Below are 16,315 nucleotides of genomic sequence, written 5' to 3'. Positions count from 1 at the left end.
TGGGTACAAACACAAATAAAACTTTAAAAAATATGGGCACAAAAAGAAACTAATATATGGGTACAAATTAAAAATGAAAAGAAAATTGGTACAAATTAAAAAATATTAGCAAATTAAAAATAGGTACAAACTAAAAATAAAAATATATGATAAAAATTTTAGCCGTAAATATAAATATACTAATTGTAACATTTTTATCATTAAAGGAATATATTTAAAAATAAAAATATTTTATTATTCAAATAATTAATGATGTTATTAATACCCAAGGACCTTGATCAAAAATTAAAAATGAATAGGATTTTAATCAATGGAGTAACAAAAAGAAGGACATGAACCTAATTTTCTCTTAAATTTATTGGGTTTTCTAGCCCATGATGAGTTGTCATAAGTTTGTTAGAATTATACTCTTTAGGGGATTAAATTATTTACCCAATTGGAGTTGTTTTCGCAATTTAAGTTGTTTTCCCAATTGGAGAATGATCCATAAATAGATTCTAATTATGATTAGTAATCTTTATCAAAGAAGACCTTATGTCTATATAAAGGGACTATTGCACTAGTTTTGAAGTGGAGCAAACCAATAATTTGTATACCACTCAAGGAGTTAGAGCGAGGAAGGGCAAAGTCTGTGCAGGAGAAAAGAAAAGAAATAAGAGTGTATTTCTTTTTCTTGTTCTTTCGTGTTTGTCGTCAAGTCTTAATTCTGGAGACTTGACAAGATTACCCGTTATACTCATTATTGATATAGTGAAAGATTGTTGTTGTTGCTACGTGGACGTAGACACATATTGCCAAACCACGTTGATTATTGGTGTTGATTTCTCTTGGTTATTTGTTTTTGGTTTCTTCAGTTTGTTCTATTTTTTCTATTCTTAAACACGATATTCACACCAAATAAGATGGTAGAGAGTTCATAAAAAATTTCACTTTCAAATAATCTCCTTAGCATTTCTCAACATTTTATACACCGGCATAAGTTTCTCAATATGAAATATTGACCAATAGGAAAGCACCTTGGCATTCATCAATTGACATTAATGTTCTAGTCACGTATCGGTACTTCCTTAATGTTAATTACCAATTTCCAGGAGCCTATGACCCAACATTAGAGAGAATAAACATCAATGATGTGATCGTCACGCTACGAGAGACGCTAAGGAGACTTTATCAAAAATAAGATTTTTCACATATTTTTTGTCATCTTATATTTTTTTTTCACAATTCTTGTGGCAATATTATAAAATATCGTGTAAAAAATATGAGGTGGCGGAGAATTTCACTTTGAAAGAATCACTTTAGCATTTCTCGTCACACTACTCTATGACACGTGTTACATTTATTGACTGTATATTCTGGAATATAAATTATCCGTTCATCACACGTTGAACACTTGGTTTATAATACTTTTAGCACAGGAACACATTTTTTAGTATGTTAGGAACACGAGGTGGTACACCGCATATCTTTATACAAATGGAATGAGATAATTGTATTAGAAAACTTAATAAGTGCATTTTTACTCACCTTCATAAACTATGTTGTATGCTCACCATCACTTTTAAAGCTTGATACTATCTACTAACATAACCATGGTTAAATCATATAATTTTTAATTCTAAATATATCATTATGAGGAGTGAAAAACCTTTGTATATTTACAGGTTCGTCGTCTTCTTCCATGGTAATTGCAGGTTTATTACAAACTCGTCGTCTTCTTCTTTGGTTAATGCATGTTTATTTGCAAATTTGGGATACACATATCGTCCCTTACCCAAAACATGCCCAAAATTAACTAAAAAACTAGGGGCATGTTTGGTACTATACTTGAATCCAACTTTTTAAACTCAAAAACAATTTTCAAGTTTTAGGCGTTAAAAACTTGTTTGGTAGAACTATTTTAAAAAAAATGAACTCAAGACTAACTAAAAAATACAGTATATTATCTAAAAACTCTAAAAAAAACATAAAAAGTGAGTTTTTAAACTTAAACTCACTCATTACTTTTCTCTCCCTACTCCCCTCTCACTCCAAATCTCTCTCTCTCTCTCTCTTTTCTTCTTTCTCTCCTCTTTTTTTTTGACCTTTTTCATGTCTTCTTCAATCCGCTCTCTTCATTCTCTTTGTTCTTTCTCTCACTCCTCTTCATCTCCATCTCGTCTGATCCTCTCTCTGCTTTCTCTTCCCTTCTTTCCTCCTCTCTCCTCTTTCTCCCTCTCCAGCGACCCTCTCTTAGATCTCTTTATTTAGTTTAAATCGCAAATCAATCAAGTTTTTTAGTTTTAAAGAAAATTGTTTTCAAGAAATGTTTTGAGAAATAATAAAAAATTTCAAATTGGATACCAAATAGGCTCTAAACCTTCCTCCATTTGTCTAATGACACATGGTATACCCACCCGTGCTACGGGCAAAATGATAAATTTCTCCAGCACATGGGTTCCATTTATTATGCGGTGAATAATAGGACTGCGTAAATAATGCGCAGATTAATCTTTGTTACCGACAGAATAACAAACTGGTTATTTTACACAGATGAAATACATGAGGTCGACTAAATTTAAGCGGAAACAGAAAATTGAATACCATATAAAACTTGGGAATTTAAGGGAATATTAGTTTCCTCGAGGCTACTTCGCTAATCCTTGATCAGCTGGCCGCGGAACACACTGCCATCCTGCGCAATGTTGGAGAACATGCTTAAGATCGTCCACGGGCGGTCCTTTTGTCCATGTCTGATAGTGCTGGGTAGGATGAAACACGCAATGTTCACCGCCATCGGGGGATAATCCTGCTTGAGTTCCCGTTACAAATAAGTCGCCTTCGGACTTAATGTGGCCAGTCATTGGCGTCTCCTTGTCCGCTGCCTATAGGAAAGGCGGAGTAAACAAGTTAGTCTCAACATGTACTGGATGAATCGACAGTAGCTTTAATTGAACAAACAAGTCTACAATTAAAGGCTGCGAGTAACGTATTCTCATTCATCAAGCCTTCAATTGGATTAATAGAAATAAAATATCGCATTATATGCATCCATGTTAAAACTTTCTTGAAATAACTCAACTCAGCATTCAGTAACTAACTAAACACGAATGCGCTTACTTGAGCTTATGCACCATTCTGACCAACCCTTACTAAAAACAAATGCACTTACTCAAGTTTATGCACTATTCTGATCAACTTTCACCGCCAATGAAAAATTACTTACTGATATCATGATTATCATCAATGACCACCACTAGGCCTACACTATCTTCATTTTTATTTGGTTAAGTATGGTCGAATCTTGATCAACATATCCAATGCTTCCAGTTTGAGATCAGCTTTATAGGTTGCTAAGAGGGTGGTAATATAGAAGTTGGAAATTGGAGGTATCTCTGAACCCCTTGGAAATTTCAATGGTTAACAGCTAGAACAGGATTAAAATGCATGGATAAAGTTACTAACTTAACATACGGCATCAAGTTATATGATGATGAAAGAGTCTGACCTTACATCGTGATCAGAGTTATGAATTTCTAGATCATAGGATGGGATGAGCAAAAAAGCTAGCACTCATACAAGGAATATTGCAGAATACTAATATACAATATCTTTAGATCAGCTTCTGAATTGTCAAATGCTGAATAAAACTGCACAATTATGCGAGTAAGAAATCTTAAAGGCATGTAGATAAAAATGAAAATGGACATACCTTCTCCGTAAGGTACTTAAATGCCACTTTTTTCTGTCCTGCTTCATATATATTGCATTCCGAGAATATCTGGGGTGGAAAAATAATAAATATCATATTCACCTCGTATGGGATAAAATACTTGGAAAGGGGGATTCGAGCAATATATAATATCCATTCGTACTACCTGCGATTCTACACTAGCACAAACAGCATATATGCCCCAGTTTCGGGTGTAATTGTTATATAGATGTACTTTTGCAAATCTAACACGAGGATGCCTCTGTCTGGTCCCATCAAAGAAACAGTGGTGAATGGTAACCCGGATGCATCTGTCATCAATATGAGAGGGATCTGAGCCAATCAGCATTGTCTTATCATGCTGTGAAAAATGACACCTGCACAATGGTTAAACACAGAAACTTAAATTTTGCAAGGATTAGACAAATGACTTTCAACATGGAGGGAGGATTCACCTCACCTGGAAATTGTAATATCAGTGCTTCCTCTGGTGATATCGATAAGTCCGTCTTCATAATCACGAAGGCTGCAGCGATCTATCCATATGTGTTTAGAATTGGGTTTTATTTGAATGCCATCAACATCTGGCCCTCTACCACCTTCAAACTCTAAATTGCACACAATGACATGTTCACATTCCTTCAACCTCAACCCCTTCCCTGTAAGTTTAATCCTCTGACCACGCCCATCTATAGTCTTATACGATGACACGTTCAAGTAAGATTGGAGATGGATAGTGCCTGAAATTTCGAAGACAATCCAAAGCGGTTCTTTCTGACGACATCCTTCCCTAAGTGAACCCGGACCATCATCTACAAACAAATATAAACAAAAACAATTAAAATTTAAGCTTCCACACGCAACGATACACAGTTCACGACATCAAATGCCAATCTCAAGTTCTCAATAGATGAAACAGCAGCAAGAGATACAATCAAATTTACTAATTTAACAGCAAGATTCATACTCTGGAGTTGGCATGCCAAATTAACTACAAAATCATCCGTTTAAACTGACAAAACCCCTCGAAAACGGATTCGAATCAAATTCCCATAAGCATTTCCACTATCCCAATCCCCATAAGCAAGTTTTTCTTCAACTAATTGCAAATTAAACACTAACCCACAAATCAAACTTTCAAAACAAGCAAAACCCAAATTTGCATGCCACAAAACAAACACATTTACAAAGTGATTCGAAGCTAAAATTAACAAGAACAAACATTTAGTTAACAAATTGAATTAACAAAACTGACCTGCTAGAGTGGTGACGTGGTAAACGGCGCCGTGGAGGCCGCCGATTGCGAGCCGGCCGAAGCCCTCGGCCTGGGCGGAGAGGGCGCGCAAGCTCGAGTCGACGTGAGCGTACGGCAAGGCGACCACCATGCTGCTGCTGGTCTTCTTAGCTGACGTTGAGCTAGAGCTAGGGATTTGAGCCGCTTGATCCGACGGACCATATTTAAAGCCCGAATTGGCCGTTTCACTGGACCCGGGGCCGTTACGGCGTTTACGGTGGTGGCCGTGGGAGTTGCCCATTTATGGCGAAAACGTTGCTGTTTTGATTTGTGATTACGGCCGAAATTGAAACGGAAAAAAACTCGTCATGTGATGTTGTGCCGGTGAATTGAAACGGAAGATGAAGATTGTATGCGTTTGATGCGATATTATTTGTCGGTTATGCTAAAGTGTTTCTTCTGTTGGATTCTTGCAGGTAGGGGTGGGCACTTGAAACCGAAAACCGCAACCGAAACCCGAACCGAACCAAACCAAACCGAACGGTTTGGTTTTGCGGTTTCAAAACGGTTTCGGTTTGAAACCGAACCGAATAGGGGGAAAACGGTTTGGTTTCGGTTTCGGCCCTCCGAAACCGAACCGAAACCGAAACCGCATACCTTTATTAAATGTTAAATTTTAATTGGTTATTTTCATTGAGTCCATATATTTAGTATGGACTCAACCACATCATAACATGGCCACATAACTTAACCTTTTATTTTCTTTCTTCTAGTCCCGTGGACTAACCAAGACTAAAGAGTAAAGATTTCTCTTTCTCAAGTTTTTATTCATCCGTGCACTCTTCCAGTTCTAGTCTCCAGGCGCTGTCTCTCTCTCCCCTTCAGCCTCATTCCCTCTTCATTCCAGGCTCTCCAGCTTCTAGCTTCTAAATTTCAGAGTTCTAATATGGTAAGAACTATGATTTATAACTTGTTTTAGTTAAATTTACTTATAGATTTGAGATTAATTTTAGGGTTAGGTTTAGGGTTGGGTTTTGAATCAAAAGGGGATTTGGTTTTTCGTTGGTTAGTCTTTGATTTTTCTTCGTTCAAGAACATTAGAATGTCAATTGAAAGCATATATGATATTTGCATATTGTAGGGAGGTACGTCAATGATTCAAAATTTCGTAGAAAATTCTGTATTTTTACCTAGAGTCTTTAACCTTGGTCCTAAAAGGCTCAAACTGCATCCTGATTATCCCGGGGTGACATGGAAGATTGAAAATGTTGTTGAACGAATGGGTTTTAATGCTTTTTTTTTTTTTTTGTTCTGTAGCTTTGTCTTCCTTGTTCCTTTTTGGTTGATATGGACTCTTAATTGATAGGAAAAGATTACCTTAGGTCCTTTCACAGCTAGATAATCACCTTTGCGCATCACTAGAAGTGGTGAGACATCCTTCCTTGTGGATACATCTACCCATACGATAAAAAAAAAATTAAAAAGTTATCAAACAATATGGTGTGTTCCCAGTTTCTGCTCTGCTCTGTTTTTACTATTTATTGGTGAAACACTTGGATTATGTATTGGATATAAGCAATGTTATGATAGCATTGAAATTATTGGTTATTTATCAGACCCTAAACTTAATGCCAATCGTGAATTTCTGATGCAGTGAGGCAAGGAAGTCATTAAACAGACCGCATGTTGGGCAAGTCCTTGATAATCTCATCTACAATTACAGTTTGACTTTTTGTGGGAAGGCTTTGGCTTAGTAAGCCAAAAAGTGCTCTTCAAACTGCACTTGTATTGGTTGTGATCACCCAGAATTGTAGTTACTGGGACTTTCTTTATGTTACACTTTCTGTGTGTTTGCCACTTTACTAAAACACATCTACCACCTTTTGTTATTAAAAAATTTTCACATAGTTTGATTTGTAGGTTCTACCAAAACCAAAGTTATTAGAATTTTTTTATGTTTGGGTTTGCGGTACTGGCATCGGATTTGATGTGCTCTTAGTTGCTTCAAGTTGAATTATTTTGTTGTGGTTCTTGTGGATGTGAATTTTGTTGTCATCAATTAGGTAACTATAATAGTTTTTTCATACAACGAAACCAAACCAAAACCGTTTGAAACCAAACCAAACCGCACCAAATGGTTTGGTTTCATTTCGGTTTTAGCTTCAAAACCGCACCAAACCAAACCGCAAAAACTTGCGGTTTTGGTTTTGGTTTCACTCAAAACCGCACCAAACCAAACCGTGCCCACCCCTACTTGCAGGGTTTACTGTTATTAAAACCGCCGACACATTTATGTCCGTAATTGTGTTTAATGGTTACGTTTGTTACGTGACATCTTCTTGAGATGTCAAAAATGTAACATAAATATATAACAGTAACAAATAATGTATCATTTATTCTAATCGATATGTTAAAGCAGATGTGAAAGAAAATGTTAAGCTAACATGGACTAAGAGATGTTAAATTTGAAACTGCTTTCAAATATGGTTTTTTGCTAATTTCAAAGGCTTTCCACTTGCCTCATCTTAAATGATAGCATATTATGTATTATTTTATTATTTTTTTAAACCAACAACAACTTAACTTTTATAATTTTTGTTTAAAAAACATAAATGAAAGAATAAATTTTGGCATATCAAGGGGAAGAAAAATATTAATAATATGTCATATTGTCAAGTCAGCCATTTTGAAGATGCTCTGATAAAAGAGGCTTCTTCAAATGACACATTTCTTTTTTTACACAAAAAAAAAACAAGAATTTTAATGCTTTTGGTTAGAAATTAATAACTCAAAATATAATAGAGAAATGTTAGGAAGACTTTATTAAAAATAGGATTCTTCATGGACCTCAAAATAAAATAAAACAAAAGACATAATTATATTCGGGAGTGAACGACTAAACAAACATCAGTATTTAGTGAAATCCTGCCAAAATATGGTGTACTTTCGATCGAATTCTGCTACATAAAAGTGTATGGTGCAACCATGGAAAATCGCATGGCTGCAACCATGTAAAATGACACGCTTTGATCCCGATATTCCTCAAATACCAGGATAGGCACGTGCTGGCCGACACCCGAGGATGACGAAAGCCATTTATTGCATATAAGAGTAATGATTAAGAGGAAATATGAATAAATAATCATAGGAGAAATTAAGTGAATTAAACAGAGTTTAAGAAAATAGCTAGAGTGCACAGAACACGTTCTAAAACAAGATCACAAAGAAAGGATCATTACAAGATATAACACAAGTGAATAATAGACCGTTACTGATAGGGGAATGCCTCGTACGTTGTGTCGTAATCCTCGTTTCTAAGACTTGAATGGGGGTGCAAGACAAAGGTGAGTGGATCAAGTTCATATACATACATAGTACAAAGACAGTTATGAACATACTAACCCCCATAATAAGTGATAGCTTTTCAGAAAACTCTAGCATGCCATAGAACAATTTATAAGTCAATGCATAAGATCATCACATAAATCATTCTCGCAAAGTCAACTCAGGAAGCAGTTCACAAGTCATCTTATATCTATAGTGTGCTACTAGTGAGTTCACTGTATAATAATAATAACTCCCGGCCCAATGCCTGCTCCGTGGTCTCTGCGCCCGTAGCCAGAGATTATTTACTCCTGGCCCAATGCTTGCTCCGTGTCCCTCAGCCCGTAGCTAGGAATTATTTCTCCCGACCTAACTGCCAACACCAGATCCTCGCCCCAGGTGGCATAGTATAGAGTCATCCATCATCTATACTATGAAGAGGTGTTCGAAAAACATGTTCTAAGTATTATATCGTCATCCATAAGATATTCTACCAGAACATGATTTTTATATAGAAAATATGATATTTAAAATAAGTTCAATATAGGCTATAATCGATTCTCAATATATAATATTCAAAACATATTCAAATAATCATGCCTCCTGTAAAACGTTATCCAAAACATAAATCTGTAAGGCATGCTATTAATATGTGCAAATTCTATAATTAAATCATGCAAATTTTAGAAGGGATCCACTCACTAGTAATTCCAGCATATTCCTCAATAGGTGCCTTAATCCATCTCTGTACCATTAAATTTGCCTCTGCCTTGTCGAAAGATTCCGCTAGAACTAACGGTTTTCGTTGCAGTCGCCGTTAATCTTAACAGCAACCACCGCTGGCATTGCCAGAGTTCGTCGGAAACTTTTGAGGATACGGGGACGTTGAATTTATCTCGGATTCAACATGAACTTGCCCGATTATCCTTGCCAGATTCTGGAAAAAGGAAACAGAGTGCATGCATGTTAATTCTTAGTGATCTCCCACCAAACTTCACATGCAGCAAGGTACCTAATTACCTAGAATAGTGTCCAACTGAATTCGAGGGCCAACACTCTCAAACTTGCCGGAGAAAAACGCGGTTTCACCGTCAAAAACTGAGATAAAAAGAATATGTATATGCAGAGAATTAAACCCCAAATATAATCGACATAAAACTCGTCCAGATAAATTATACACAACCAAGAGAAGAACAATTCCTACCTGATATAAAAATTCAAGAGAGCTCCAGCTCTCGATGGCTATGGCAGATTACGCAGAGGTGCACAAAAGCCACATACAACCTTGCAGATAGATTCTCTAGGTCCTAAAGGTCCAAGGTTCGAGTTATTGGAAGTTGATTTGATCGGATTCGCGAGAAATAGTGATGGTTCTTGCTCGGAGATAGAGGATGAGAATGCAGAAAGGAAATGGAGAAATAGAGAGTAAGTGTAAAAGAATGAAGAATAAGAGAGGGGTTCACGGTGTAGAAAATAATTATAACCTTGGGCTGAGATTTTGGGCTAACGTTAGCACAACCTAAAAGATTGGGCCGAAAAGTCCAAGCCCACTAATGGCAAAAGCGTAATTTACCTTACATTTTGGAACATGTTATTACATAAAATCCCATGGCTGCCTTACAAAATTGCACAACCTTCACAATCTATGAAAAATTGCATATGGCTGCAATCTTACACTCATAAACCCTGAAAAAACTTTTCTGGCATAAATCTCTTTTTCCTTTCTTTTATTTTGCACACATACTTGGGCTAACAAAGAATTTATTTGCAGGCAATACACTCTTAAACCCTAAAAATTTGAAATTAAATGAAAAAAAAACTTGCACAAATTGATTCATACATTAGTTAAAGGATTTAAAACTTCAAAATCACTATCCATCGGTCCAAAAGAGCGTTTTTTATTTTTTATTTATTTTTATTTTCTCCATGAGAGCATCTTGGGGTTTTTAGCTAGATTGAATGTATGATAAAGATTGTGTGATGGTATGGTTTGATTATTGGGTGTGTGTTTATTAATAAATTTTAGTTTTATTATTAATTTCATCTCGTACTTGATGATAATAAATAGGGTAAAAAAGAAAATTCACATTTAGGTGTACATTGAGATTATGTGTTTAAATAAAATTTCTCTTTTGATAGTGAATGAGGGGTTTGTTTAACGTTTATACTTGCTTAGTTGAAATGAATTCTTTCCTTTTTTTTATTTGAGGGAAAAACAAACATCAAGACAAACTAATTGGTGAGTAATTATTTAGAGTTGTCTTCATATTTATCTTGTTTTTCTAATGAAAACAAGAAATATTTTTGTAAAACAATACAATTATTACTAAATTTTGTTAAATTTCTCCTCAAAACAATCCGACAAATTTGAAGGATGATATTGATATATTTTCTTATTATTTTTAATAGTCACGCTTTACATATCGCTACAGAACAATGAATTTTATAATTTCTTCACTTGCAACTTCGCATATGCTGCAAACAAATTTCTCAATCCAAAAACTATGGGGGCTTTCAATTCCATTAAGATTTTCAATTGCTTTTCATCGACATTACATAAGGTAATAGCAAAAGGTTAAAATTATGTGTGTTTTTTTTTCCAAACAACTTCAAGAATACAAAATCTCTTCTCATGCTTTTTCTTGTTACACAAGCAACCTTGTTTGGTATGGGTGTAGTCCGATCCCCGTGCGTCGTGGTGTCAAAAATGGAAAATCCCAGCTGGCGCCAAATTAACTACCTCGTTCTTTTTATTTTTTTTTTAATTTTCTTAATATGTCAACCTCATTTTTTTAATTTGAAAAAAATAAAAAACCGAAAACACCGCCGTTCTTGGCCACCCGCCACCTGCCGCCTCCTCCTGCCGCCCCGTCCCCATCAGCTCCACCTCCTTCCTCGCCTTGAAAACCCAGATCACACACATTCTTCATTCCTCCCAATCAATTCGTCGCATTTTTTTTATTATATAATTTTATATAATAGAAAAATGAGCACGTAAAGTCTCTATTTTCACAATGAGAATCCGTTTGGGACCGGGGCATGATTCAGGTACTCCCTCTCTCACTGCGTGTTATTGTGTGTTTGGCTGCCGAGAATCTGCGGGAAAATGAAAGAAAATGGAATTAGGAATTGAATGTTCCCTCATTGCCCATTTTCGTTTCTTGATCAATTTCGCGGGAAACACAGAACATAAATTTCATTAATTTTGCTATTTTTTTTTTATTAATTTCTCAATTATCATTATATATTCACTGACTATATGATCCAATCTGTTGTTTTTTTTTTTTTTACTTTTAAATTAATTATATGAATAAAGATATAAATTGTGGAGTTTATTTGATTTGTAAGTAGGTGAGAGGGACTTGGAGAAGGGGCTGGTGCAGCCCTCAACCCCAGGAGCTCTGTCGGAGCCGCCGTCGTCACCGCACCCGTCGAGGCCCGCCCTGGTGTTCTCGAATTCCAGCAAGGCCCTGCTGGTTTCAAATTCTGGCAAGGCATTGCTGGTTTCGAATTCCAGCAAGTCTCTGGTTGCGTCTAATTCCGGGAAGCGCATTGATCAGTTGGGGAGGAAGAAGTATGTGAAGCAGGTGACTGGCCGCCACAATGACACAGAGCTCCACCTGGCTGCGCGCCGCGGGGACTTGGCAGCGGTGCATCAGTTTCTGGGGGAGATTGATGCCCAGATGGTGGGATCCGAGTTTGATGAAGAGGTGGAGGAGATGAGGTCTGCTATTGTGAATGAGGTGAATGAGTTGGGAGAGACGGCACTTTTCATAGCAGCGGAGCAGGGCCATCTTGCTATAGTGGAGGAGCTTCTGCCTTACATGACGGAGAAGGGTATTTTGTTGAAGAATCAAATTGGGTTTGATGCATTGCATATTGCTGCAAATAAAGGGCACCAAGGTAACCATAAAGTTAGATAATCCGTGCCGGAATTTGAATTATTAGTTCAGTTCAGTAATGTGTATCTAAGTGTTTATGAAATGTTGAAACTTGAAATGGCGAAATTTTTAGTGTGACGGTCATTACCATCGAGTGATGTTACTAACGCACATTTTATAGTATTGGTGATCGAAAGATCAGAGGTTTTTTATTCACTGTGAGTTGAAACAGTGTTGTGTTTGATTTTGTTTTAGTTCATGCACTTTGAGTTGTTTCTGCTTTGTCTTTGGTGATTAATCGAGTTTCAATACCATGTCACCTCAGCTCAATAACCAGCTTTCTGCAGCCGTTGTCCAGGTGCTCTTAGACCATGACCCGGGGCTTAGCAAAACAGTGGGCCAGGCAAATGCTACCCCTCTTGTGTCTGCTGCTACAAGAGGGCATACAGCCGTCGTTAAAGAATTACTATCCAAAGATTCTACTTTGCTGGAAGTAGCGAAATCCAATGGGAAGAATGCGTTGCATCTTGCTGCGCGACAGGGGCATGTGGAAATTGTGAAAACTTTGCTTGGCAGGGATCCACAACTAGCAAGAAGAATTGATAAGAAAGGACAAACTGCTCTGCATATGGCCGTAAAAGGTCATAGCAGTGAAGTTGTGAGGTTGATTGTCAATGCGGATCCAGCTATTGTCATGCTTCCAGACAAGTTCGGCAATTCAGCATTGCATGTGGCCACCAGGAAAAAGCGAGTAGATGTATGTATTTCCATTGTTGGATCTTCATGTTTTGACATGTTAATATGATCTTGTTCTATGATCGGATACTTAGTATTGACTTTATTCAATTTAATTTCTCATTATGCTTGCAGATAGTCAATGTGCTGTTGCTTGTTCGTGATACAAATGTGAATGCTCTAACAAGAGACCAGAAAACACCCCTTGATATAGCCGAAGGACTTCCATACTCTGAAGAAATCACAACAATTAAGGAAACCTTGACTCAATATGGTGCTTTCCGAGCAAATGAACTTAACCAGCCACGGGATGAGCTTAGAAACACCGTGACAGAGATACAAAAAAATGTACATAATCAGCTTGAACAAGCCCGCAAAACCAACCAGAGTGTTACTGGAATTGCCAAGGAGCTCCGCAAGCTACAGAGGGAAGGAATCAATAATGCCACTAACTCAGTCACAGTGGTTGCTTCACTCTTTGCAACAGTAGCTTTTGCAGCTCTATTTACACTTCCTGGCGGTGATTTTGACACCGGGGCAGCTGTTGTGTCAATCCGAGTATCATTTAAAATTTTCATCCTTTCCAATGCCGTTTCACTCTTCTCATCATTGGCTGTTGTTTTGGTACAAATCACCCTCGTCAGGGGGGAGACAAAGACGGAGAGGAGGGTTGTGGAAGTGATCAATAAGTTGATGTGGCTAGCCTCTGTCTGCACTACAGTAGCATTTATATCTTCATCGTATATAGTGGTTGGGCGGCATAATTTGTGGGCTGCAATCCTTGTCACAGTTATAGGGGGACTTACAATTGGGGGAGTTATTGGTACCATGACATATTACGTGGTGAAGACCAAAAGGCTTCGCAGACTGAGGAAGAGAGAGAAGATGTTGAGGAGGAATGGAACTAACCATTCCATGCGTCACTCAGAGTCTGATTCAGAAGTGAACCGTATTTATGCCCTGTGATCATAGTGTGGTTTGGAACTAGCCTCTGGTTCTATGTCTGCCTCTAACACGGGGAGGAGAAAATCATACAGGATACTTGGTTCGCAAGAGGTTCTCCGCTATAGATACAAAATTCAGGGACCTTGTAACAGCATCAGTGTGTGGAGTGTGGACTCGTTTGAAAATGATTTTCCAGGCGTCTCAAGGATTGCAAAATTTTTCAGCAAAACTGTTGACGCCCTTAAATCGTCAAAGGCAGCGAGGGAGAAAAATGATATGGCGTATACGTGGTACTGGTCTGATTTGTAACTTGTATAGTTGGATTAGTCACAAATAATCAATTTTCCACAGTTGGAAACCTGTGAGTTGTTTGGTTGAACACGCGAAAGCGCGAATGGCCTTGAGACATGTTCTTTGCATAGCCTTGTTCATTTTGTATTTTTACTTTCTCCAGGAGCTTGACCCTATTGAAAAGCTTGTACATTTTCGAAAACTTGTTGTTCACTTTCATCTTTCTGATTTACAGGGATAAAACAACATTTGCTTTAGTGTAACAAATGTGGCGGATAGTGATCCCATCCGTCACATTTGAGAGCGACCGCTTTTCATACATTGTGGAAGACTTTTATGAGAAATAACTCTGATATTAATGAATAAGAAATTACAATGGGTTTATATACAGCAGAGAAAAATAGCTTAGTAACTAATTACACCTAGATAACTCACTAATCTAGTAATTAGTTACAAGGACAGCTGTAACACACTTGTAACAAAAATACAACCAACTATTTATATGCCTCTTTACACCCCCTCAAGCTAAACAGAGGATAACCGAGTGAAAGCTTGGTTTGAAGATATTGAAACCGAGCTTTGGAAAGAGATTTAGTGTGGGTATCAACAACTTGATGCTGAGTATTGAGGTATTGTACCCGGAGCAGTTTGGCGAGAACTAGTTCACGAATGTAATGGTAATCAATTTCCACATGCTTTGTCCGAGCATGAAAAACTGGATTTGAGGCTAGAGAAATCGCAGAGACATTGTCACACCAAAGAGTGGGAATGATAGTGAGGTGAAGAGCAATATCTCTGAAATTTTACACACCCATGTGAGTTCAGCTGCAATGTGCGCAAGAGATCTATATTCGGCCTCAGTAGAAGATCGAGCAACAGTATGTTGCTTTTTTGCACTCCAACTAATCAAGTTTTTGCCTAAATATATATAGTAGCCACTTGTAAACCGTCGATCAAACACACAACCAGCCCAATCTGTATCAGAATAGGCTGTAAGGTGCAATGAACTCTTCTTAAACCACATTCCTTGATCAAATGTACCTTTTAAGAATCGTAAGATTCTTTTGACAGCCTGAAAGTGTGAATCACGAGGACAATGTAGAAATTGGCAGACTTGATTCACGAAAAAGGAAAGGTTAGGTCTGGTCCAAGTGAAATACTGAAGAGCCCCGACGATAAACCTGTATTCTTTAGGATCAGCTAATGGAACGCCAACATGATCAAGCTTTTGAGTTCCCAAGGGGGTAACACAAGGTTTACAACCTTCCATATTTGTCTTGAGTAAGAGATCTAAAGCATATTTGCTTTGAGACAGAAAAATGCCATCATTGGATCTATGAAATTCTAGGCCAAGGAAATAGTGCAATGGGCCTAAATCCTTAACTAGAAATAAGGAACCAAGCTGCTGAATAAAGTGTTGACATAGAGAGGTATTGGGACCAATTACCAGTTTATCATCCACATATACAAGAACTAGGACAGGAAATGGTTGAAGTTTCACAAACAGAGAGCAATTAGAATGAGAGTTTGTAAAACCAAGAGATACCAGAGTGTTAAAAAACTTGTCATACCATGCCCTAGGAGCTTGCTTTAAGCCATATAAACCTCTTCTTGGAGATTGCTATGAAGAAAAGCATTGCTGATGTCAAGTTGGTTTAAAAACCAATCATATTGGACTGCAAGTGTAAGAAGAATGCGAATAGTAACAGGTTTAGCAACCGGGCTGAAGGTCTCTTTGAAATCAACACCTTTTTGTTGATGGAAGCCCTTAGTAACAAGACGGGCTTTGTATCGATCAATGGAACCATCAGGTTGTCTTTTGATTCGAAAGACCCATTTGCAGCCAACTAGATTTTGATGGGGAGATGAGGGTACAAGATTTCAAGTGCCGGTGGACTGGAGAGCTTGAAATTCTTCCATCATTGCTTTATTCCAGTGATCATATTTGGAGGCTTGCAAATAAGTAGTAGGCACAAAAGAAGTAGAATCAATAGGATGGTTGGTAGCTGCAAATACTTTTGGCTTGAAAATTCTAGCTTTAGACCAAGTAATCATGGGATGAGTGTTTGTGGGAACTGAAATAGAAGAATAATGGTGCTTGTGAGATGAGGCAGAACCTTGAGTGTGTTGAGAAGGTTGAGGTGGAGAGACTAATGGTGTTGAGGAAGAAGCTTGAGATATATATTGACCCGGAGAGGAATGAGTCACGGAAGA

The 16,315-nt window shown here is 37.4% G+C and overlaps 2 protein-coding genes and 2 long non-coding RNA genes across 5 annotated transcripts; 2 read left to right on the top strand and 2 right to left on the bottom strand.

The window, feature by feature from the left end:
• Positions 1–2,413: 2,413 nt before the first annotated feature.
• LOC126592981 (probable pectate lyase 4) lies at positions 2,414–5,393 on the bottom strand. The gene is made up of 5 exons (XM_050258818.1): positions 4,947–5,393; positions 4,152–4,503; positions 3,858–4,068; positions 3,692–3,760; positions 2,414–2,864 (listed from the first exon to the last, which is right to left on the bottom strand). The coding sequence occupies exons 1-5, from the start codon at positions 5,224–5,226 to the stop codon at positions 2,628–2,630; spliced, it is 1,149 nt and encodes a 382-aa protein (XP_050114775.1). The 5' UTR covers positions 5,227–5,393; the 3' UTR covers positions 2,414–2,627.
• Positions 5,394–5,730: 337 nt separating this feature from the next.
• Positions 5,731–6,969, top strand: LOC126592983 (uncharacterized). Its single transcript, XR_007612847.1, has 2 exons — positions 5,731–5,874; positions 6,580–6,969. It is a non-coding gene; the product is annotated as an uncharacterized LOC126592983 (long non-coding RNA).
• Positions 6,970–8,944: 1,975 nt separating this feature from the next.
• On the bottom strand, positions 8,945–9,629 carry LOC126594419 (uncharacterized). The gene is made up of 3 exons (XR_007613264.1): positions 9,454–9,629; positions 9,270–9,347; positions 8,945–9,186 (listed from the first exon to the last, which is right to left on the bottom strand). It is a non-coding gene; the product is annotated as an uncharacterized LOC126594419 (long non-coding RNA).
• Positions 9,630–11,041: 1,412 nt separating this feature from the next.
• LOC126592535 (ankyrin repeat-containing protein ITN1-like) lies at positions 11,042–14,303 on the top strand. 2 transcript variants are annotated; one of them, XM_050258236.1, is made up of 4 exons: positions 11,042–11,297; positions 11,601–12,152; positions 12,478–12,887; positions 13,001–14,303. In XM_050258236.1, exons 1-4 carry the CDS (start codon positions 11,264–11,266, stop codon positions 13,829–13,831), a joined length of 1,827 nt encoding a protein of 608 aa, XP_050114193.1. In that variant the 5' UTR covers positions 11,042–11,263; the 3' UTR covers positions 13,832–14,303. The 2 variants fall into 2 exon arrangements, with proteins under 2 accessions (XP_050114193.1, XP_050114192.1); XM_050258235.1 differs by having other exon boundaries at positions 11,598–12,152.
• Positions 14,304–16,315: the final 2,012 nt, after the last annotated feature.

This window comes from Malus sylvestris, chromosome 12, assembly GCF_916048215.2.
Source record: "Malus sylvestris chromosome 12, drMalSylv7.2, whole genome shotgun sequence".
Lineage (NCBI taxonomy): Eukaryota > Viridiplantae > Streptophyta > Magnoliopsida > Rosales > Rosaceae > Malus > Malus sylvestris.
This window is presented reverse-complemented; position numbering and strand designations above follow the sequence as displayed.

Coding starts and splice junctions, on each gene's coding strand:
- LOC126592981 (XM_050258818.1), bottom strand. CDS start 5,226: ATGGGCAACTCCCACGGCCACCACCGTAAACGCCGTAACGGCCCCGGG. Junction 4,504..4,946: donor CCACGTCACCACTCTAGCAG/GTCAGTTTTGTT, acceptor ATTTGTTTGTAG/ATGATGGTCCGGGTTCACTT. Junction 2,865..3,691: donor TTAAGTACCTTACGGAGAAG/GTATGTCCATTT, acceptor CCTTTCCTATAG/GCAGCGGACAAGGAGACGCC.
- LOC126592535 (XM_050258235.1), top strand. CDS start 11,264: ATGAGAATCCGTTTGGGACCGGGGCATGATTCAG. Junction 12,153..12,477: donor TGCAAATAAAGGGCACCAAG/GTAACCATAAAG, acceptor AGCTTTCTGCAG/CCGTTGTCCAGGTGCTCTTA. Junction 12,888..13,000: donor CCAGGAAAAAGCGAGTAGAT/GTATGTATTTCC, acceptor TTATGCTTGCAG/ATAGTCAATGTGCTGTTGCT.